Raw genomic sequence first — 24,069 nt, forward strand, 5'->3', positions numbered from 1 at the left:
GTTCAAAGAGCTGCTGGCTGGGAACGGGCACCTTCTGGTTACAGCAGCTGGAGCAGAACACATTTCCACAATTCCTTGCATCGGGAACAGAGGAGAAATGGAAAAGAAAAGATTAGAAGCAGTTTGACACAGTCACCCCAGTTCTGCAATGCCACTGTCGCAGTGTTGTGATGGGGACAGCCCTGGGGACAGCAGCGGCTCCTCCCCAAGTACCGGGTGCGAGCAGAGACATCCCTCCAACAGCTGCACCCTGCCCTCCAACAGCCGCACCCTGAAGCTGAGCTCTTGGGAACGGACACCAGGAAGGAGCACAAAGCAAGCTGCAGGCCACAACTCCAGCTCATTAAATGTCCCTGCGGTGACAGCTCTTCGTACCACGCTGCCCCGTGTCACGCTGGAGGGCACCCACCCCTCCGTGACCCAGGGGTGAGCTCTCCCCATGTCCTGCCGAGGAGCTTGGGCACGGTGCTGTCACCATCACTGCTACCTCGGGGGCACACGGCTGGGAGAGGGGCTATGGGAGGGGACAAGGGGCCCTGCTCCCTCAAGACGGGCGCAGCGCAGTGTGCTGGCCCCGCTCACGTCACCAATCCAGCCCCATGTTAGGGACAGACCGGACACCGCAGTCCTGGGAGGGGGCAAGAGCCTCCCTCTGCTCCTTTACTCTTCCGAAAGCGTGTGCTGCAAAGTACCAGCACAGAGACACTGCCTTCTGGTTCTTTCAAGTGCGCTGCTGGAGGGTTTAAGCATAGGACAGATGAAAAAAAATGAAAAGCAGTTTGGGCTGGTGCAATCCTCCCACTGCCCCACCAGCGCGGTCCCTTCCGCGGTTCCCGGCAGTCCCCCACTTCTGCGGGAAGTGAACGGAGCCAGCGGGGAAGGCCGGGGGGGGGCGGCCAGGCACGGCATGCTCGGAACCGCCAGCAGCGCCGCGCAGGGGAGTCAGCGGGGGGAGGCACGCCGGCGCATGCACCTCACGGGAGGCAGGGATCACATCCAAACCTTGAAAAGAATTACCTTCTCCTTTGCTCGCAGCCCCCCTCGAAACCCACTGCTGCTCAGCTAGCCTGCTGCGCCCCGTCCTCCTAACTCATCCATTCTTACGAGGACTTGCAGCGCCCCAGGGACCTGCGTTTTGCAATTCCCCTCAGTGCCCGATGCCCTTCTCATCTACTCTTTGGCATCGGGATTTTGTGCCATTATTGTTCTGCGCTAGAAAAAATTCCCTGCTGCCGAGAGGCTGACAGAGAATTCTGCCCACACCCAGCAGCTTTGGCTAATCCTTCACTGCCAGGAGACAAGATTTCCAGATGCTGGCCACTGACGGGGAAGAGCCAGCGGAGAAATCCCATTTCTCACTTCAATGGGCTCATTTTCTCAGCTCCGTGTAGCGGCTCCTGCTCTCCGAGCTGTAACCCCCGCACCGGGCGGCTGACAACGGCCGGCCTTTCTGCTGCGGTTTTGAAGTCGTCTGAAGGACCCCGGTAGAAATTACGACCAGAAAAACCAGCAGGAGTGGAAGCAGCCCCGCGAGGCGTTGTACAGCAACACCCTGCGGAACAGCAGCTCCGACAGCCCGCGTCTCTGCTCAAAGAGCGATGGTGCAGCAGAAGCTCGCTGTTGATGGATGAGGTCAAAAAAGGACCAGAGGGATTAAAACAAGTATCTGTTTGTTGGAGCAAACCAGCTTCCTAACATATGCTTGGGGGTTTTTTGTTGGTTTATCCGTCTGTGATAGATAATTGTGTGCTGCAACTGGTCTCCCCCGAGCTTTGGAAAGCTCCGAACAACTCATTCTGTCTATGCTGGTGGTCCTCTGCTTGGCTTGAGAGATTAAAAAGAGCCATTAAAAACATGCTGGAAAAGCGATCCTGCTCCTCGGAGGAAGGGTGGCTCAAAATCACGCTACCGACCCCTCCTCTTCCTACTCAGTCGGGGATGGTTTTGGGATACTACCCCTCCACCAGCTCTGCATGAGCTGTTACTGCCGCAGCATTTTCAGTTGTTCTAAAAGAAGCGGCAGGTTTGTTGTCAGCACGCTGCACAGCAATATCAGAATTGTTTGATAACCTCTCCCAAAAATAAGGCAAAAAAGGGAAAGGATCAAAAATAATAAACGCGTACTGGCTGAACTGGAAGGCCAGGCCCCTCTCGGTTAGACGTGAAGCATTCTCTGTTACTCAAACACACGATCACTGCTGGGGAGCGTTAGTGTGACCCACATCCCGGTTGAAGCTGCCGAAAGGCGAGACCTAAACGCCCTCTGCGAGAGGAGAGGCTGCGTGTGCCCATCTCCACACCGTGCTCGCCACCCACAGCTCATTCCTGGTGATCTCCAGGCCAGTGAAAAACACAGGGGGGAACAGACGGGGTTAGTGGGGAGAAGTTACCAAGAAACGGCAGACAGACAACAGACAGAGCTGTTGCAGATGCTCACCAGATCTGATCAACACGGTCACTGTCCCTGCAAGGACAGAGAGAGAGCTCAGCGGGGAACGAGCACAGGCAGCAAACAGCGGCCGCGGAGGAAGCTGCCGATCTCTGTCCTGCTCCAGGCCTTAAACTCATTTTCACTGTCGGGTAAGGTGTGGAGCAGCCTGCCACTGATCACTGAGGTCTTTGGAAATGTAGGCTAGGGAGGTGTCGAAGGAGGGGTTTCTCCCCTTGTACTCTGCTCTCGTGAGACCCCACCTGCAGTGCTGTGCTCAGCTCTGGGGCCCCCAGCATGAAAAAGACCTGGACCTGTTGGAGAGAGTCCAGAGGAGCCATGAAATTGGTCACAGGGCTGGAGCACCTCCCCTATGAGGCCAGGCTGAGAGAGCTGGGGGTGTGCAGCCTGGAGAAGAGAAGGCTCCGGGGAGACCTTCCAGCACCTCCCAGTGCTGAAAGGGGGCTACAGGAGAGATGGGGGGGCTCTGGATCAGGGGGTGCAGGGACAGGACGAGGGGAACGGGTTTAAGCTGAAAGAGGAGAGATGGAGATGAGATCTGGGGAAGAAATGTTTTCCTGTGCGGGCGGTGAGGCAGTGGCCCAGGGTGCCCAGAGAAGCTGTGGATGCCCCCTCCCTGGAGGGGTTCAAGGCCAGGCTGGATGAGGCTTTGGGCAACCTGGGCTAGTGGGAGGTGTCCCTGTCCATGGCAGGGGGTGGCACTGGGTGGGCTTTAAGGTCCCTTCCCACCCAAACCCTTCTGGGATTCTATGATTCTGTGATTCTATGTTTGGGTTTCTTGCTGGTTGCCATCCCTCACTGGTCTCTGCCATAACCCACCCGTGCTCGCGGGGACAGCCTGGGCAGCCCAGCTCAGACATCTGAACGCTGAGGAAACAAAGACACTCAAGAGAAATTTGCAACCAGACTTGAAACCCCAACTCAGTTTTAACCCCTCCTGGTGCAGGGGGGTCCTGGGTGTATCCGTGCGCCAGGAGCTCTTCAGAGCCCAGGCTGGGAAACTGGGATGGAGATGGCACATGTCAGGCAGGGCAGGGACACAGGGAGGCAGGGTGACAGTGCTGAATGGGGACACTTCCCAACGGGTGCCACCAGGAGAAGGAAAAACACAATTTTACTCTTCTAAAACCCTTCAGATGTGTAGTACTGTGTGCTCAGTAATTATATTTTTCATCTGAATTAAACCATACAAATTTGTGCAAAAAACAGCGGACATGAAAAAAAAATCCAAACCATTCAACTTCTTTTCATTCTTCCCTGGGTTTGTTTATCTTTCCAAAAAGACTAAATGGAGAAAAATATAAAATGGACACAAACCAAGAAAAATGTTTATAATGTCTCCAACTGCAAAAAGCAATGAAGCATCAAAATGCGGTAAGCGCCATTTATTTCAATTATGGGTCTTGTAATAGTTTTCTATGTCCAGAAATAGGGAAGAGGAATTTATTTGAAACAGAACTTGGAAATCTGAGTGAGATTCTCTCTCTAACGAGAGCACGATCTAATCGAAAGGCCTCTGCCACCTGCTCTTCACTGAGCCTCTGCTGGCAATACGTTTGGGAAAGAATAATCCCGAAAACTTTTATTTTGCATTGGTGTCCTTTGCAGCTTCTCTTAGGAGAGCAATTTAATGAAAGGGAAGAATGGCTACAGAGGAAAGGAGCAGGTTTACAACCCATATCGGGAAGAAGATGCTATTCGTATTTTTGCAGTATTGAATTACCGAGTGCTGAGATGACAAACCAGTATTTTTTTATTATTTACACCTTCTTAAAAAGCTAACAGCCAGCTGCCTCCACATCCAGCTTGAGACAAACAGGCAGGACCTGCTCAGGCTGGGGTGGAGCAGATACCAGATCGGGCTTTTTCAATATCAACTGTGCATGACCTGGAGCTGAAGGGGGGAAACTGTTCTGTTCTCCCAAAGCTCTGTTCCTGCAGGGGTGCACAGTCCTACTCTAAAACTCTGCTCTGACATCCACCCTTGAGAAGGGAACTCCACCTCAAAAGAAAACCCTTTCCTGCTTTAAGCAGAGAGGGAAGAGTCCCAGGCGTGGCTGTGCCTCCCTCCGCCCTGTGCTCTGCTGGAGCCCAGTTACCTGCAGTGGTGCTTCCTGCTGGCCAGCCAGAACGTGCTGTCGCAGCCGTAGCAGTGGGCAGCCAGGTGGTCTGGGAGCCATCGCGTCACCTGCGGGAAGGAAAAGACAAACTCATCAGGAAGAGGATAACTCACTGGGAACAAAGCCATCTTATTTGCGCTCACAAATTCAAAGCAAAGCACCAGGAGGGAAGTGTTTGTATTTTAAGAGCACAAATTCAGTGTTTGCAACAACTGAAGACAGACGACAGAAACCTTCCCCTTGAGAGCAGATACACTGAATTCCCCTCAGATAGAAATCAAATCATGAAGTCCAATTCCCTGCTTTTTTTCTGTGCTTTAAAAGTACCCAGGCCAAGAACATTCACCAAGCACGTGTCCACCTGAGGCTCCTTCAGCTAAGTGTCCCTGCCACAGCGGCTCACAGGCGGGGGCGCAGGCGCAGGCAGCAGAGGGCTCATAGGCACAGGTACCGGCATTTAAAGTACGAGAGACAAGCGAAATGCAAGGAAGAGAGTTCACAAGAAGTGGGACGTGCCCGAAGGCTGGAAGATAATTTGAATGCTGGCTATCCCTCCTGCTGGAAGAACGAGCGATTGACAGGGATTTAGTCTGTACCTCTGTGTCCTGTTTATCCACCTGCTCCCAGCTGGCTTCAGAGAAAATCTCTGTGCTGCAGCGAGACAAGCAGTTCTGATCCAGATTGCTTTCCGAGTCGGGTATAGAAGTCTGTTGGCAAACAAACACAGCTGAACAGAACCTTCCCACAGTCCTACTTCCACACAAATAAACTGGGCAGCGGTGGGGAGGTGTGAGAAGGGCACCTCCCGCTAGGAAAGAGCAGATTGTGTCTGCACCAGGAGGACGAGTGTCACAACCAGCCACCTGCCTACAGGGCACGCGTGGCAGCAACGGCAAGAGGACTTTTTGGAAGGGGACTGGAAATGCCACACGTTGAAGCCATTTGTGCAGTGGTGAATTGAAAGAAAAGAAAAAAAAACCCAAGTAAAAAAAAACTCCGAACAGGTCAGTTTTTGACCGTCTGATATTGACAGGATGCTGTGACGTCGGATGGATTTGAAATCTGGTTTCTGTGGTGGTAGCACAGAGTTCTGGCAACACTTTGGGTGATTAACCAAAAAAAGCTGCTCTCTGTGGCTCCGATTTCACAGTCACATCTCCTTCCCAAGGTTGTTTCGCTTTCAAAACCAATATGAGTAATACATATATACTTTTGTCGGCAAAAAATTCTGGAAACTACCGGCGAGATCACAGATGGGAAACTCAGAATGTGAGCCGTGTATATTCCATAGGCAGTTTTTTGGGAATAATGCTTCCTTAATACAGCCTAGCCAGGTAGAGGTGTATTTTAACTGACTTAACACTCATTAAAAAGAGCAAGGAATCTTGAGTTAATGTCTGTTTGTGCCCGAGGAATGGGCACCTCTGGAGCTCCAGAAGAAAACCTGTTTCTCCTAAGCTGAGGCACAAATAAAAAGTAGAGATCAGATTCCTACAAATGGTGAATTTTTGAGAGGACAGCGCGCTCTCACCCCCAGCCCTACGCTGCAGTGTTGTGAAGGCCCTTAAAAAATGGGAATACACTTAACTACAGCTAACTCATTCCCCAAGGAATTCCCCAAGGAACCCCAGATTTTGCCAGTGACAGCAGCCACACCCGACTGAAATGACGCCGAGCTGGAAGGGACGCCCCAAAGGAGCGCTCCAGTCACAACTCCAGTTATCTCCAGTGTGAGCAGCCAAGGAGGCTCCGAGTATTTTTCACAAGAGACGTACCTGGGACTATCCAGCACCTCTGCCACTTCTAAACCATATTAAATTAAATAAACAGAAGTTGGAAACCTCTTTTTTTTTTTTTTTTAATTTTGCAGGCATATAACACACATTACATTGTGCACGTAGCAAAAGGGAAATTTTGATAAGTGTTATGTGAGCCTCAGGAGTTACTCTGCCCATGTTCAAACCCACAGAAGATATAAACTCTGTTTCAGGGATTCTGCATCTCCTCACCTTCCCCTTCACGTCCTTTTCCTCCTCCCCTGCCTGCCTGCTTCCCCAAGCAGCTCTCCCCTCTTCATTTATTTTATTTTATTTAACTCTAATATTGGGCTTTTGAAAAACCGTTTTGCATCAATCTGCAGAGCTGCCGTGTGCTCGAAGGTGTCCACAGAGCAGGACTCCTGCTTGTGCTCTGAATCCACGTGACATTCAAGCAAAAGGCCAGTGACTCCATTTCTTTTGACTTCTTATTATTATTTGTCAAAAGAGGAGAAGAAATTAGGAAAAAAAACCAGGTAGGGGAGAAGCAACCTAAAAATTCACCCAAATCGAGACAGAAAGCTTGCCAGCTATTGAGATCTTGACCTCAGAATGACATATATCGTTCCTGATTTTAACATTTCTTTTGCAATCACAACTACACAGATCATTTAATCCCCACGGAAATCAGCCTACTGAATGTGAGTTGTGTCTCAAATTTAAGTCTCTACTTCTATGACTTTAAACACTTCCAAGTAAGAGCACAAACAGTTTAAAAGCTCCCTTAAAATTCTTTATTTGTTGAGAAAAAGCCCTCACTGACATAAGGCTGTGACAAAAGCTCTTAATTTATTCCCATTAATGAGCTTGGAGCAGGCCAGCCATCTGACACGGGGATGGCGTGAACTTCAGGGTTCTGAGCTAAGAGAGCAGCCACTGCTGCAGCTTCCTTACCCTGATCAGTCCTACGCTCCTGTCCCAATAAATGACACATTCACATCCTTAGTATCTTTGCCTGTATGTGAAAATGAAGGTAAATTAAATGTTTTTTGGAATAAGGCCAATGTGGGTGTCTGAGGATGTCCAGGTGTTTCAAAGTACGCTGTGAAACCCCCACCTTGAAATAAACCTTTGCTGCATCCACGATCAAGCTGAAATACAGTGAAAACACCAGTCATCGTGAATTGCCATTTGCCGTGTACTCAGTTGTTTGCCCTCTTCAGAATGACCTTAGGAGTTGTATAAAAGCTTGTATGGCGAAAAAAATCACTGCCTGACCAACAAACCAAGAGCTGACACCACACTGAGATCCAGAACTTGACCAACTCGCCCACCGTTCCCAGCAGCTGCCCAGCTACCACGGCACTTACCACTTCGTCTCCATAATCACCGTTCAGACGTAAGGAGCTGTTCAGGAACTGGCTCTCCAACCGGCTCTTCAACTCTTGCACTTGCTTCTTCAAGGTCTCCACTTCTTGCTGATGGCCAGTTTCGATCTGGCGCAGGCGCTGCTGGATAACGTCGGTGTAGACGGGCATCCCGTCATCGTCCAGGTGACTCCGGGCGGGCTGGTCAGGGCTGCTGGCTGCCTGCTGCTTACCAAGGTGGCTAAACATCCATTTTTGGTGCAAGTTCCTCAAGTGAAGCTGCGCAGAACTGCAGCTAGCTGCGGAGACCTGCCGGCTCAGCGAGGCTTTGATCCTGCCATCCTCTCCGTTCACACAGTGTCCGTTTGCCACGTGGTATTTCTGGGCGATGCTGAACTCTGCCGGCTTCTCCGTCATCTTGTTCTCGGGCTCCAGCTCTCCGTTACACACAATCTCATCTTTACATTCAGCTAAAGGCAAGGCACAAGGGGAAGGCATCGGGAGGCGTGTGCTGCTGCTACCAGAAGTCCTATGTACTTTTGTTCCCAGTTTTTGCAGTTCTAGCATGCTCTCCCCCTCTGGCCTATTTGCAATTGTTCGAGAAAGTTCATCAGCACTGTTGTCCATCAGGTGAGGTCTCCGGCAAGGGCCCTTCGGAACGAGCTCTTGCTTTGCTTCGTTCTCCGTTAGGGTTTCCGTAGAACTTTCAATGTTGGATGTTCTTGCCTCGTGTGGGACCGTAAGAGGTAACGGAAGGCTGGCCTGCGTGGCGTTGTACAGGCTCTCTGCTTCTCCTTCAGGTTTGCCAACACCTTCCTCTGCGTTCGTTTGAGCATCTCTATGTGCAAAGCCCTCCAAAGGAACAGCCTGCAGTCCTTTCACCTGAGGTAACTTCTGGAGAGCGTTACTGGGATCAGCACGCTCGTCCTGGTGTCCTTTAAGCTCAGAAGGACCTTGTGAAACTGGATGTGGGTTGGATGCTGGATTGTTCACCGCAATACCTTTATCCACTTCAGCCTTTCCGCAGCCGTCACTGCCATACCCACGCAGATTTTCAGCTCTCTTCTCCAGGGCAAGCTCATCCCCTTTACCTACTGTCTCCAGGCTACCCCTTAAGTGCTCTTCCAGACCAACATCATCCTTAGTGGCCTCTTGCAAAATGTTCTCCATCTGTCCCTCTGCCACACCAGCTGCAACAGAAAGTTCTGCTCCGACGAGAGCCCTGCCCTGTTTACTCAGGCTCTCGCCATCAAACGGATCCTCCCCAGGGTTACCGAGGCTGCTCAGCTCCAGGGACCGACGGTGCTCCTGCCACTTTTCGTTGAGGCTGGGGTCGCTACTACGGCGATTGGTTGTAGGCACGCTGCTATCACAGGCTGTTGTCAGATTGTCAAATGATCTTGTCTTTGGTAACCTATAAAGGTACAAATAATCAGAATCCAAAGTCAGGGGATTTTTTTTTCTTTTTTTTTTTTTTTTTTTTCCAAGCATTTAGCTACCATGGTTTAAACCCCCTCCCCCCCCTGCAATTAGGACAATAACAATCTGCTAACTAATGAACTTCTGTCAACTATCATCCAGGAGCACATTTTGACCATCTGTAGCACAGAGCTGCTTCAGTACTTTCTTTGTTTGCCATCAGGAAAATATGTTCAATCAGACTTCAAACATTCCCAGAATAATTTCTCTCCCACCAAGCACAAATGCTTCCAGTCTGGTCACACCTCCTCATTAACATGTGCTCAGAATCAGTGTACAAAAAAAGCAAAAAAAAAAAAAAAGTTATGCAACACAGAAAAAGAACTCAAATTCAAGACAACCACATGAAAGTGGTAATGATTCCATGAAAGCTTATATCCCACAAGGATATCGGGAATCCTATGAGGCCATGCAATACCCAGAGCTTAATTCCATTTGCTAATCTGCGTTACGCCATCACCTCTGAAACGTAACAGCTTTCAAAACTGAAATCATGATTGGGCAGGTCAAACAGTCCCACAAATAAGCCTGTGAAAAAAGACTTCCCTCCCCCCACCAGCATCCTCCTCCTTATATCCCACAATATTCTCTGTTGATCTTACTTTACAGGACGGGATTTCTGGGCTCTAGGCTCACCTGCCCAGAGGCTGATCTTCAGGGCTAGAGCCTGGCACAGGGTAGGGGGCACAGGTGTCATCGGCGGGCGTCGAGGGGGACGAGCAGGGCAGGTAAACAGCACTCCAGAGCATTAAGTTCCGCACATGGCACACTGGATACAGCACCTGAGAGGGGAGAACACCCCAGGGTCAGAAACGGTCAGCTGCTGGCCCCCCGAATGCAGAGAGGGGTTCAGAGCTGATTGTGGTCGTTTAGTATTCACGTCTGCAGCCGGGAGGCTTTGCTGGATCTCTAGATAACTCCGAAGGCTAGTGAGCGCTGTGCATTTTTAATCAGCTACGCCTGGATATATAATTATCTTTTCTTTCAGAAAAGGAGGCTGAGGCATAACAATGCTGGCTTTCAGCTTCTCCTGAATGAATTACGGCAATGTCCTCTGTGTGAATCTACACCTCAGTAATGCTTCTGAGCAATTTAAACTGCTGAGGAATTCAGTGGCCCATTGTTAGCGCCGAGATTTCCTCGTACTCTGTATTGCACCGTGCCAGATGAGAGCTGAACTAACGACCTCCTTCTGCAGGCTTCAATCCATCAAAGCCAACCCTGTCTTTAATGGAAGCACTCAGATGTTAAAAATTAAGTACACGCAGAAATACTTTGCTGAAGAGGCAGCTCGCTCTCAGAAGAGATTCCCTGACTGTGGAATATCCTTTCCGTTTCCGTTTAAAAACTCCCTGGGTCACCCCATCAATTCCCCTGTTTTTCCAGGCAGTGTTCTTGTGGAAAAGCAGGCGATGGCAGACAAACAGCCAGCTTTCGCTCCTGGTGAGCAACGGGAGGGCTGCGGGGTGGCTCCATTTGGTGGGTGCTGCTCTAAACAACTATGGTTTTGTAGCAGGAGTGGCTACATGGCAGAGACACCTTTTAAACACTGAAATAAAACCACAAAAAGATGAATACGAGACAGGAAATCACCTAAATTCCCACATACTGTCCAATTATCCTAATGAGCTCAGGACACTGCAGCGGGGTATTTACCGAGCACAGAGGCCAAGGCCCCGAGGCTGCGGCGATGCTGCGGGATGTGGCAGGCAAGGGCAGCCCAAGGACACAGCGGCTGCCTGTCCCCACTGCTCTCTGAGCAAACCCGCTGTATTGTCAGGGACAACTCAGGTGCACCCATAGCTTTAGAAGTCCCGACAAGCTGTATTTATCTGGAATGTCTCCCGCTTTCAGCTATCACATCCGCTCTTGCGATGACAACGGCAGGTTGCAAAGTCTCGAAGGGCTCTCGGGCACTGCCTGTCGCAGTGACAAATGGGATCTGGACCGTGAGCGCAGGCGGCACGCCCGGCGTCCAGGGGAGACAGACAGCTCTGGAGGGCTGATGTGAATGTAAAATTCATCTTTTTATCTCTCCTACTAAGCCAGGGTTTAATTTTACTCTAAGGAGCAATTAAAAGCCACATCTATCATACGCAAAGCCACTGCACAGTCCTCACAGTTAGGTTTATGGTATCTGATACTTTTCTAAACAAAAAGGGTTTAAATATTTACAAAAAAGTCTCTGCTGTCCTAATCACGATGACATTTGATGACTGACTGCTCGTCCACATGTCCACCACACCGCATCCCTCAACGCCTGACATGCCCTTTTGTCAAATACACAAAAGGTAACTGTCAGTCCCGACCCAGAAGCTTCAGGGAGCTACTGCTATGGAAGAGCCAAACCGAAAGCGTGAAAGTATTAAGAGAAAAAAAGCTACATTAAATAATCCAAGTTACTTTTTCTGTTTAGATTTAAGATTAATACAGACAGAGTCTCGGTTTGAATGCAGTTTTATGATGCTCCCCTGGCACAGCTTAGCTCTCTAGAAAGGTCTGTTTGTCAAACACTGAATATTTTCTGTTACAAAAAATAACGCAAAATATTTAGCTACAGAAAAGGCATTTCCAGCACAGAGACATTTCTGAGGTTGCATCTGACATTCCTCAAATACCAACAAACAATGCAAGACTGCAAATGTCAGACTGGACAGAGCATTCAAAGGTAAACGTTGATGAGGAGAGCTGAGCACGCTTTTTTGGCAATGCCCATCTCTACACTGTGTTTGTGATGACAGGTAAGCCACCACCACATCCCGCTGCCACAAGCCCGGGCATTTTCTCAAGGTACACGCCTCTGAGCCCCTGAAGGGACTCTCCCCGCGTGGTGGGAATGAAGGATACCTACAGATTCGGATTGGGAGGAGTAGAGCAGGTTTTTGAAGGCTTTGTTTGCTGCCCGCAGCAAAGACCAGACAGAACAGGTCCGTTCCTGAGTGTGTTTTTCTCCTCTCTCTTTCGCATTGTTGCACAGGAATGTACCAAAGAGGCAAGAGTAGGTGTGCTGCACCAATTTGACCTGCGCAGACCAAGAGAAATATTGTCATATGGCAGAATGAATTAGCTTAATGTGAGAATCAACATTCAGGCTTAAGAAGCAAAAAATCTTCCTTTCCCAGGGTGATACACCCCCCTCCTAAAGGCTGATATACACATACACCAGCATTTTTTGTGTACCTCCGTACAAACTAATCGCAAAAGAACTCAAGCATAGCAGAATTTTTTAAAATCATCGCTAAAAAAAATCAGGAAAAAATAAAATATAAAGACAAAATATTTGTTCAAAATCAAGTATAAAAGTCTTGCTGATTCAAATTCATAATCCTGCAGGATAGGCAAAGAGGAGAATCGTGATACCTGTTACAAAACATTCACGCAGCACAGAAAGGCAAGGAATGGTGGGGAAAAGTTAATTTCTGTGTGTTGGTATAAAAGCACACAGCACACACATCCTGATCACTATTCATGCTGTGGGCCCAGACTGACAAAACAGCTTAATATGAACTTAACTTCAAGCATATAAATGATTTCCATGGGATTATTCAGGCGTTTAAATGAAGACAAGTACTTCAACGCTCTAACAAATGAAGGGGTTTACTCTCAAAAGGCCAGAAGGCGAAGGGTACGTCCACCCACAGCTCCTGGGGATTAGCCGTGCGCTGTGAAGCCAGCGATAACCTGATGTATCTCATTTCACAACCCAGCTAAACTCGACTCGGTTACACGGCTGAGCTGGCAAGTGGTAATTCGAGTCAACCACAATCACAGGAATGCGCTTTAAATCTCTTAGTGGATCAGACACTCCATAAAAAGTTTTATTCTTCAGATTACTAGTCCTGCAGTCAGGGAGTGCCGCTTTCCCAGAGACCTGCTTTCCGGCCTCGAGCACTGATTTTACCCATCCAAGCAAATTTCTAATAGGAGAGCTGTCCACTTCAGCAGCAAATACACACAGCTCGTATGTCCTGCACATTTTCAGCAGAAAAATTGAATGGAAAGGTAAGGGGGAGGCTGTTTTTAGAGGACGAGCCTTCAACTCAAAACAAGCTCAAAGTAGGGGCAAGTTTTATGATTTTTTTCATGCTGTTCGGATGTATTATAGCAGAGTTATTTCAGCACCTCTTAGGTGAGACTATTAAATTCGTATCTTTTATTTCTTTAAAGTTTAAAGAAGCCCTCAAGGGTCCTGCTTTGGTTTGAAGTCTACAAGAACTTAGGTCTACTGTATCTGGGCAGTTTTCCCCTTTCCTTTATCATGCTGCAGAGTATCACGGACAGATGAGAAATCAGAAACCCCTCAGGGCTCTGGTGTATGTTAGTACCAGGTACGGGTTTAGAAGCAGTCTATAAAACAGCAATCTCTCAAGCCACAACTCACAAGGAATGCTTCGTTAAACTCGAAAGAGCAAGGGAACTGCCTCTGGAGCTGATGGACGCAGTCCAGCCACTGTAAAAACACTGGGCAGCGCTCATTTAGGTCATCCGAATTCTCACCATGGCCACAGCGATCTGCAAACTTGTGGCCAAAATCCAGCCACTCCGTCTCCACTAGCACCTGGAAACCCTGCAGAAATGAGAGGACAGATGAAAAGTTCCTATTTTTCTTTTGTTCAGTTTTTAAAGACAGTCTGAGACTCACGGGAATCACCTTATTACCGTGTCCTCACTCCCTCCCATTTCCCTCCAGCACTGGCCTCATTACTTATCTTTACTGCTTTACCTAATGCCCCTGTCGTCTGAAATGCTGCGCAACGAAATTAGGACAGACATGAATTCCCAAGCCTACGTGAGCAGGAGAGGGAATAAGGCAGGGTACGTCCTCAGTGACCGGCACAGAAGATCCTGGTGAGACCTGTCTTGGCCAGGCAGGAAATTCACCTCGACCAAAACCCTCTGGATCATAGAAACCAGTGTTGGGGCAGGAGAGGAAATTTTAAAGCTCTCCTTTGAAAATGCTGAGCAGATCTGTGTCATAAAAGAAAATCCATCCACAAAAGGCCAGCCGTGCTCAGAGAGCACTTGCCGGTGGATGTACCCACTGTAGCACAGTCACGAGGCTGAGGAAAGGTTGAGTTACATGATTTCTTATGCAATCGAAAAGGACAAAGAACACTTCAGAACAGTGCCTAGCTGAGCATCTGAATGCAACACCGCATCCGACCTAAAACCCATCACAGGTCAGGAAGGTTTTGGTTCTCAGTGGAAAGAAAAATCGTAGAGCGTGCTTATGCCAATGGTTGTAATCAGAGCAAAACCAACAGCTGATAGCTGAAAAGCTTGAAATGTGACAATGCTGAAGACTCGTTTTCCTGAACATGCCTGATCCTGGTACAGACAGCTAGTTTCTGGTTTCCTCTGAGGCGGTGGTGACAAGAGGGAAGGCAAAGGGTGTCTACAGAAGAACTCTGCACTTCGAACAGGAATGACAGCGCTCTGAGGAGGGACGAGGAGGAGGTTCTGTGCCGATGCCAGAACAGGATGTTTTGACCTGATGGATGCTGACTTGTAGAAGCTATGTAAAAAAGGATCTGAGAAGTTTCCACAGTTTCCTGCAAAAGGCATTGCTGCAGCTTAAGCTTCTGGTCCTCACGTGTCCGAGGCTTTCAGCAGCAGTCAGTGCATAGCACAGTGCTCAGACACGCTTCTGTTCCAGACAACAAAGGCATCTTGCATGTGGGCTGGCAGATGGAACCCAGCCATCCCATGTCACACAACGCTGGGAAGTGATGGGGAAAAAAAATTCAGACTGACAAACCAAGAGAAATATAACTGACAGAGGATAACGAAAATGGGAAAAGTGAAAAACATGCAGTTGGGAAATATAGAGCAGAGAAAGTCTTGGTATCAACAGTTGGCTGAGAAACTGCCACGGTGTAATGGAAACCGCAAAATGTAGGGCTTTGTACTCCACAGTCCTCAGCTAACTATGGGGAAACACAGACTGTGCAGCTACAGCAAAGGGGGAAAATATAATCTGCTCTTCAATTACAGACTGTATTTACACCTATGTGTAACTGTATCGGCAGACTACTGTTGGTAAACTCCTGATAGCTTTAGTGCCTTTTCTAGTGAAAAAAACTGATCTCATTTATAGACAGACTTCCTCGGGAACGGATCCACCTTGGGAACCACCTCATGCATGGACAGATGGGTTACAAACCTCTGTGGTCCTGTAGTACGGATCTAGCAGCAGCTTGGCCAGCGCCACTATCTGGGGCGTTCGGTCCCAGCCGTCGGAGCAGTGCACCAAGACTGGTCGCTGGTCTCGGTCCACGGCATGAACTACGAGGAGCGCAGATTTCAGAAGCACTGATAAGTGCTGCAGCCATTTGGTACTTTCCAGGGCTGACAACCAACTAGAGGGAAACAAGGGAAGACAGTTTTTGTTCTTTTAAAATGCTTTCAGGTTTGGATCTTTTAACTTATCAAGTCAAAGCTGCTATTTTAACAAGCTGTGATTGTCATTCTTGAAAATTTTCCATTTATGTCTCATTAACGCTTTCCTGGATTTGTAAGAACCAAAGCCATGCAGGACACCTGAGGAACAGCCAGTCTCTGGTACGTGCTTTGCTGCATAAGACTTGCAAGAAGCTTAAATAACATTTTCCCAGACAAGAGCATAACACATCCCAGCAACGGGCACCACAAGCAGTGGTCTACCCGCCACTACTGGGTAATCGTTATTTCCAGCAGCCTCTGCTGTCCCCGTTCCTCCGAGCTGAGGATGCAGACGCCCCAGCAGTCCCAGTATCGCTGGCATATGCTGGGGCTCTGCCAGATGTCCCTGACAGAAAGGGTGGAACCTGAGGCACCTTTGAAATCTCCCGTATCACAACTATTCCCCGGCTGTAGAAGGTGTGCTGTAGGTATCTGAAGAATCTCCACCCCGTGAAGATCTACGTATCCAGTTTAGTAATGGTGGCCATTCTGAATCTACTCGGAAACCAGGACTCTCAGCAGCAAATTCGAAACAGGGAAGTGGTGGGGAAACTGGACTGGTCCAACTACAGTGCCCCAGTGAAGATCCAACCTCAGGAGCTCCCGAGATGGCAGGCCATTAGAGGCCAGTTATCCCAGAGCACCGTGAAATGTGTCTCCTGAAATGACGCTAGAAATGCGTGAAGTACACGAAACACCACTAGAAATTTCTGAAGGAGAGCCCAGGTGTGAAGATTGAAGATCCAGGAACAGCAGGTAAGCCTGAGTGCCAGCACCTAGAAGCCCGCCTGAAAGTAACGACATTTCAGTATCGATGCTCGGGGTACTTTATAATCCCAGATCTCATTTTCTAGATTCACTTCACTGATAATAAATCAATGAGTTCCTTTAGCTTAAATTCCGTGGAAATGAAAAAAAATCAGCTTAGCGTTATTACACAGGAAAGTCACCAAGGGAAAAACCACCAAATTTCAGTTTACAAATCAGCTGCAAAAGAATGCAGCTGCAGAAACACGTAAACAAAGGCAAAAACCCACCGAACATCCACTTACTTTCCTGGATCTGGCATCTGTGTGCAGAGCAAACGCAGCGACTGAAAGCTCTTCCGGATAGAATGAATGTTTGCCATTCCCATGAACACTACTTCACAGTTTGGATAATATTCTGGAGGGAAAGATCAAGAAAGAGGGAAGAAACTAAAAACTAAGTTTAACTTCTAAAAGAAGCTTTTTCATAAAAAGCAAACCGCTGTTGCTGTGGGCAGACAAAATAATGTGTTTATGAATATTCTGTAAGGAAAAACTAATATGTGGAGTTCAGTAGGTATTCCTGACGTTACAGCACAGCAAAGCAAAACAGGAAAGAGTCAGGAAAGTGGTTGTGTATTTATTTCTTTTCAGTGTTTCACTTCGCATTACAAAAAGCAGAGTACAAACCCATGGGAACAGTGATATCGCGGTGCTCAAGGTTACAGAATGTTTTTAAAAAGACTTTGAAACATCCTAAGAGACTGTGAAGCATGAACAATATTTAACTGATCATTTATGGATGTTCTTAAATTTGGTAGCGGAATGTATATTTTTATACAAGTTACAGATTCCTTTTCCCAGCCACTCAAAAAGGCTGAAAGGTTTCTTCATTCACTGCTTTATTCTGAGTTCTTCTGTTATGAGGAACAAACATCACACGCATAAGAAATGCTCTGAGCTCAGGAAAACAGAAGATGGAATTACTGCGCCTGCCTTCAGATGTTGCTATGGGATGTACTTGAGCAACCCTGCCCTACCGGGGCGGCAGGACCCATACAGACAGGGTCTGCTCATCAGAGGGAGCGACTAAGATGCAGAAAAATATTAATTCCATAGTCTTTCCTGGATTTCGTTTTCCTCTGCCTCCACAAAAATGATGACCTGATAGCGCAAATGACCTTTTCTACAAGAAAAAAAAAAGTAATCAGGATTCAGAATACGGGCTATTGAGTCCTTGCCCAAGAAAATGCAGTTGTCTCTTAAAATTGAAGCATTTTTTGTCTTTTTGCCGTATTATGTTATATATAAAATAAAGCACGACATAAATGAGAGATTTTATACAGAGAGAATGGAGCAAACTTGGCAATATCTGGAGGAAGCTTCTCAGCAAAAAGGAAGCACTTAATGCAGGTCAAATTTATTGAAGGTGACAAGCTGTTCGGAAATTTTCTACAAAGAATTCAAGAACCAATATACAGGAAGAAAATTAAACTTCCTGTACACTCTGCTTTTCTGGTTTGAAATTTGACTCTCTGATAAGTTATTCAGTAGTGTTGAGGTGTTAAATGGAAAATTCCCTTTTTCTTACTGGTGGCTACATATCAAAGTGGAGCTATTGCTGCAAAGAGCAAAACAAGAATATATGGTCAAAATAGCTTTTGTTATCTTATCTATAGTTTTCTGGCTGGTATTTTTTTCTAGGCTCTTCACCCATGGAATTTTAACAGGCTGTATTCATATCCAATAGTGACAATAAAAAAAGGTCTTGTTTATAATATCAACAACGTACAAACGCCAAAGAACACAGAAAGGGATAATTGCAAATGTATTACAAATGCAAGATGAATCAGGATTTCTGTTGCTTTGGGTTACGGTAATAAATGCTGAAAAATGTTTCAGCTCTAGAAAAATTACTGAAAAGTTGTATTCTGCATAACCATTCTAGAATATTATTATCCTCCGCAGCTAGGGGATTTTTACAAGTTTGTTCAGGTTTTTTTTAGACATGAGCACACTGGACACCTTTGTCTCACTCCAGTTCATACATTTGACTCAGCAGGGGAAAGCTGATCAGCATATTCCACACAGTTCAGCATTCTCCGAACACTGTTACCAGCTGGTTTTATGCTCTGAGAACCAGACTTAATTAACAGCGAAACCTGTCCTTTTGAAGGGCTGGGTGATAGCCGCAAAGATCCAGAACTTTCAGATAAACGAAGAGCACTTGCAGCCACGCAGCCTGTTAAATATGCAGTACTGACGTGTATCAGGGTAATTATATTTGAGCAAATCCTTTTGATTAGCTTAATAGAAAACTGAGAGGAAACACTGCTCACCTGGGCACTCACAGCCTCCACCCTTCGCTCTGTTGGCCACAGCTGCTGCGTAAGATCGCGCGTCTAAGATCAGAAGCTTCTGAGGCTGTATTGCCAAACTCTCTGCTCCTGAAGCATTAGAGATGGAGGAATCTGGGGAAGAGGATGTGCTACTGATGAGTAACTAAAAGATATTTCAGACACTGTCTACAACAACAGTTTACGCACATCCCCCAGTGCATATGCATTGCACAGACAGAAATGGCAGAATGCCTGATTAAAGCGAATCCCAGAAGGGTTTAGGTTGGAAGGGACCTCAAAGCCCATCCAGTGCCACCCCCTGCCATGGGCAGGGACCCCTCCCACTAGCCCAGGTTGCCCAAAGCCTCATCCAGCCTGGCCTTGAACCCCTCCAGGGATGGGGCACCCACAGCTGCTCTGGCCAGCCTGGGCCACTGCTTCACCCCCGACACAGGAAAACATTTCTTCCTAATATCTAGTCTAAACCTACAAAGCACTGAATCTGTTACAGTACATACAAGACATTATGCTTTTATATAAAGCTCTGCCCTTTACAGGAAGGGAACAGTGACAAACTTACCAAATTCCACATCAGAGAGGTCCCCTCCATTGGAGAAATCTCTGGAACAATTTCCATTCATTAATTTGTTACTGTTGGACCTCGAATCTGAGGCACAGGCTTTGGCTACAGACTGGACAAGGTGTTCATCATCAGCATTCCTCCAGCCCCACCAACTGACCTCGGGCTGTCCACAGCGGGAAATAACCGCGCCATTGCTCTGGTGCCTGAAAAAGACAAGAATAAAAAGAACAGCAGTGCATAACTTGAAGAATTGGGATGAAAATCATAGAGGGCATGAAAAACTACAAGCTGCACTCCAGGAATTTAATTTCTGTCCATGACCTATCGTTCAGCAGTTATCCCCAGCCTGTGATTCAGTGGCAATGGACTCCACGTGCTCCCCTTCAAAATGCTGACTGCGACCACACAGCCACTGAAAGGTAAAAGTCAAAGCCGAGGTCAGAAAGAGAAAATAAAGCATCTTCTTGCTCAATATTGTTTCCTGTTGGCCAGAGAAAGCTGGGGAACATTTTGGAACAGCAGATGAGGCACTAAAGAGGCATTCAACGCCTGCTGGGTAGGCAGGTCTACTGCTGCAATACCAGAGTAAACAGGAAAGTTCCATTTAACTCATAATTTTAAATCCAGGAGTAAAACCATAGACTCACTTATTGATGAGATTTTTAAAATCAAAACCTACCACTAATTAAACCTGAAGAATGTTACAATTTTGGTAGGAAATACTGGCTGAATTTGGCACGCCCTCTGTCTGATATGGCTAATGGTCGCCCAAACCTTACTCCTGTCCATCAGTGGTTTCCATTTCCAGGCATCACCCGTGACTCACAGCAGGCAGTCCTTGAACACTGCAGAACCACACCTAGAAGGTACTATGCTTTAGATATTGTTTCGCTAGCTAACAGGAAAAGAGTCTTTCGCATCTCAGGACACTAAACATCTGCAGTCTTACTCATTCTGAAGTCTGGCATTAGCGGCTGCTGGAAAGGAGTGGCTCTGCCATCCCCTTTTCAGCTTCTCCTCTGTGTCTGGGTCTTCTCCATCCCTCCTCCTGACCCTCTTTGGGAAGTGTTTCACCCGCTGCCTCTCAAACACTGATCGCTTCTAGCAGAAGAGCATCCAGGAGCTGATGAGGAGCAACAGCAGTTCTTGCATGTAAGCACCAGCGTGGTGCCAGGCTGTCCACAAGCAACTAGATGTTGCTACAGACACCTAAGCAGCACTGAAAAAGGAACTGTTGCTTATTAACAGAAGATTTTTCTTCTAAAACGTGATCTAAATTGCAAGCACTCTGTCTACTGATAAACTTCAGAGGACTGGAAAACGGAATACAGAGAAGACTCTCTCAATAAAAAAATGTCCGTGAGATAACTGAAGAATGACCTAACTTGAATGCAGGTATCATCTTCTGGGGAACGACTTAAAAAAAGATCAGAGAATTTTTTAAAGATGTCTGAAGAGTTGGTAGTTATTTTCTTAAGTTTGACCTAACTTCTTGTACTACACATAAAGAGCAGATTTGAAATAATTAAAATCCACCTATCCATTGCAAACATGCTCTGAAAAAGATTTTAAAACTCTTCCCTACAATCTATTGTAAAAAAAGAGTACTGAAACCTATTATCACTGTAATTTCACATACTGCCTCCACGCTGGCACATCCCACTGTAACTCCCCATTCACTGAGTGTTTCTATCTGGCATTAAAAACGTTCTCCCTGACCTTCGCTGGCAGTATCCCGGATTCAGAGGACCCCAGCGTGGCAGGACCGAAGCCCAGCTGTCGGTAGGAGTGGGCAGAGCAGAGCAGGGTCACAGCTTCTTCCAGGCCACACGGTGAGTCAGGGACGCTGAGGAATGGGACACCTAGAAATACGTACTCCCTGCCTCGTGTCCCTTCTGAAATATCCTGCCACTCACCCGCACACTGTTCTTCTCTATTTTAAGGGCCTGCAGACGTATAGCCCGTTAAGCAAAGGTGCCTCCAGGCAGTGCTGTTCTCGCTCAGGAGTCCCACCAGAACCCCAGGCAGTTACAGCTCCTATTGCTTACGATGCAGCAAAGGATTTCAGAGTCTTCCTGCAAACAAACCGGCCGTCTCAGCTTAATGTCAACCACGAGCTGTTATACTCCTTCTAATGAGGAAACTGCACAGAACGGTAAGGGTTAACTGAATCTTTCAACAGTCGACTCAGACAGCCCTGAACAGGAAGAAATCCCACCCAAACCCATAAATCTTAATTTTTTTCCCCTCTCACCACTCTAGTAGCTGTTTACGGAGGTGTGACAAGGTGGTTATAACCCGCTGTCAGGGCTGTCAAGCCCGCGGGGGTGCTGAGCAGCACCACCTCTGCAGAGCCACCGCGGGCCACGGCCGTGGGCGGCAGCGCCTGCCTCGCGCTACTCCTCCGAAAGCAATCCATCGGGCTAAGGCTCCTTGCTGCAAAAACTTCCAATTACAAAATAGGTTGTGATATGGTATTTTAAGTATTTTTCATGGCTCTTTTGTAATCGTTTCATATAAAATTCCTTGACTGAGGGGAAACAACCGCCACGCTGCATTCACCGAACCGAAGGAAAAGCAATCTGAATGCCACGGCACTTGCAGGCAGTCGGCTGGCACCTGGTATGAAGGAAAATGTATTTCTGCTGAAATGAATAGCCTTCCAGAAACAGCTTTACTGACATCAAATTAGTTCAGCAAAAAATACACAGCAATCACTGAAAGGGCACCTAGCTCCCTGCTACGCTTGCACAAATCACAAAAGAAAATAAAATATCATTATACATGTAAGAAATCTATTTCGAACGCTCGGATAAGCTCATTTATTTTTCCATATGTTCTCCCAGATTTCATTACTACCTGCCTGCGGAATCATTTTCATGCGTTCATAAACATTTATATTTTCATCTCCAGGTTCTTGCCTCCCATTTATACCACAAATAATAAAGAATCATTAGGCCAACAGTTGAGTTCATTGATAGCTGTGAAGCCCCAACACTCCTAAGCCTGTACAAATACATAATTGTTCAGATGTACCAGCAGAAATCAAACAATTCTACGAAGGGTAACCTTGGAGGTCCGAGGAATCACCCTCATTCCATCCAGACTGGCCAAGAGAAGAAAAAATTACAAGCAGTTGAAGTGTGATTCCAAGGTCCCTAGAGATAGTGCTGGAGATAAGAGGGTGTCACTCAGATCGCAGTAACCAAAAAAAGATTAAAAAAAAAATAAATGAAAGCAAGCCCTCCACTGCAAATTTCCTAACTCTTTAGAGACAAGGCAGCACGCAGCCTCCCTGTAGTAACTCCACAGTAAGTCCCCATTAGGTAACTGCAAAGGCCTTTGTAAAGCTCTGTGCAGCTGCACGATGTACGGCACACCTCTGCACAGGCGAAATCTGCCTCGCGTTCAAGCAGCCTTTTGAATACTACAATAAATCCACCAACTCCTTGTAACTAGAGCAACAGGGAGGACTAATGAAGGCTTGAATCGCTCCCTCCATAGTGTTACTTCTTGCAACTGAAAAAAAATCAATGCTGCAGTTCACAAATGTCATTCAGCAAGTCATTTTCTGTTACCTTTGCTTCCCGGGCTGGCACAAATGCTGCCCGCATGGGTGACCACCTTCAGCAGCGGGCGAGACAAAGAGACACCTTCAACACAGCTCATTGCCAAGCAGGTTCTCATGAGTTCAGGACACTTTATATAATGTATGAAGTCCCCTCTACACTTCTTTCCACAAAATCCAAAAAGGCTTCTCCCTCACCTTGATTTTCTGTACCAAACCGGATCAGCTACAGAAGCCAGGTTACAGGCCAATCTGTGCCTGGATTTGCAAACATGGCAAACGCAGAAAAACTGCAGAAGCTGGATGTGACATTTTTCTAGAATTCTGATCTTAAGCTAGCAGCAACGCTCCTGCCAATCCAGTCTCAACTGAACATTTTTGAAGCTTGCATCTGAATCCGGCCCGCTCAGCTGTCCCAGCTCTCGAGCGCTTCACGAGAACAGACGAGGGTTTTGTTGCCAAGTGTCTGTGGCTCTGGTCTCTCTCTGTCCCAGTGTTCAGAAGTAGCTGAGACAAGTTATTGGATGAATTCTTAAAAAAATCATTATTACGTTTTTTCCCCTGAGGTAAAGCAAAAAGAACAGATTTTTCAGAGTGTGATCAATAATGAAACTAATAGCCCCCAAATCACCTTCAATAGATAAAAAAATGCTGAGTGAGAGTTTGGCCCCTACACATCCAAAAGTACGAAAAACCCCTATTTTTATTGTAATATATGTAGAGAGAAAACTATACAAGGATTTCCAATCATACGGATCATCAACCACTAGCTGATGTGAGTTCTATTAGAGTGCAGAGTGATGAACTGGATGTCTTGAAAAATCTATTACTAAGTGTCAAGACAAGGAAAAAAATCAAAAAAGATATAATTTTTTTTTTCCCACCGATTTTAAGATTACAAATGAATCACTATGTGGTAATTTAACATCATTGGTCTCATCAGAACTGCAGAGAAATGAATGCCAGGGATTAAACAACTTCAGTCTGTGAGGTCTTTTGAGCATTTCAATCTCTCTGCCATAAATCCCCCAGCAAGCTGTACCCAAGAGCGCAAAGAACGTGATTTCCTTCTCTTGTGCGGTGACCAGAGGGGGGATTAGCCCTGGGTTAGGTGTGCTTGCAGGTGAGGTATCCCCCAACTCCGGGACAACAAAGTGGCCTGAAATGCAGCGATCAAAGCTGAATGCAAAACCATTTCTGAATTTTATTATTCTCTTTTA

General features: G+C 47.0%; 1 protein-coding gene across 1 annotated transcript in view; it reads right to left on the reverse strand.

Annotated features, from left to right (window-relative positions):
• The window catches only part of MTMR3 (myotubularin related protein 3), a 42,593-nt gene that overhangs the window by 85 nt on the left and 18,439 nt on the right, over window positions 1-24,069 (reverse strand). The window contains 13 exon segments of the mRNA XM_010087366.1: window position 1; window positions 3-74; window positions 2,438-2,464; window positions 4,549-4,637; window positions 5,166-5,276; window positions 7,697-9,107; window positions 9,809-9,954; window positions 12,024-12,194; window positions 13,554-13,739; window positions 15,336-15,531; window positions 16,666-16,777; window positions 18,699-18,830; window positions 19,279-19,484. The exon segment at window position 1 is cut by the window's left edge and continues 85 nt beyond it. Of these exon segments, the coding sequence (XP_010085668.1) occupies window position 1; window positions 3-74; window positions 2,438-2,464; window positions 4,549-4,637; window positions 5,166-5,276; window positions 7,697-9,107; window positions 9,809-9,954; window positions 12,024-12,194; window positions 13,554-13,739; window positions 15,336-15,531; window positions 16,666-16,777; window positions 18,699-18,830; window positions 19,279-19,484 (2,860 nt within the window).

Source organism: Pterocles gutturalis, unplaced genomic scaffold (assembly GCF_000699245.1).
Source record: "Pterocles gutturalis isolate BGI_N339 unplaced genomic scaffold, ASM69924v1 scaffold7151, whole genome shotgun sequence".
NCBI lineage: Eukaryota > Metazoa > Chordata > Aves > Pterocliformes > Pteroclidae > Pterocles > Pterocles gutturalis.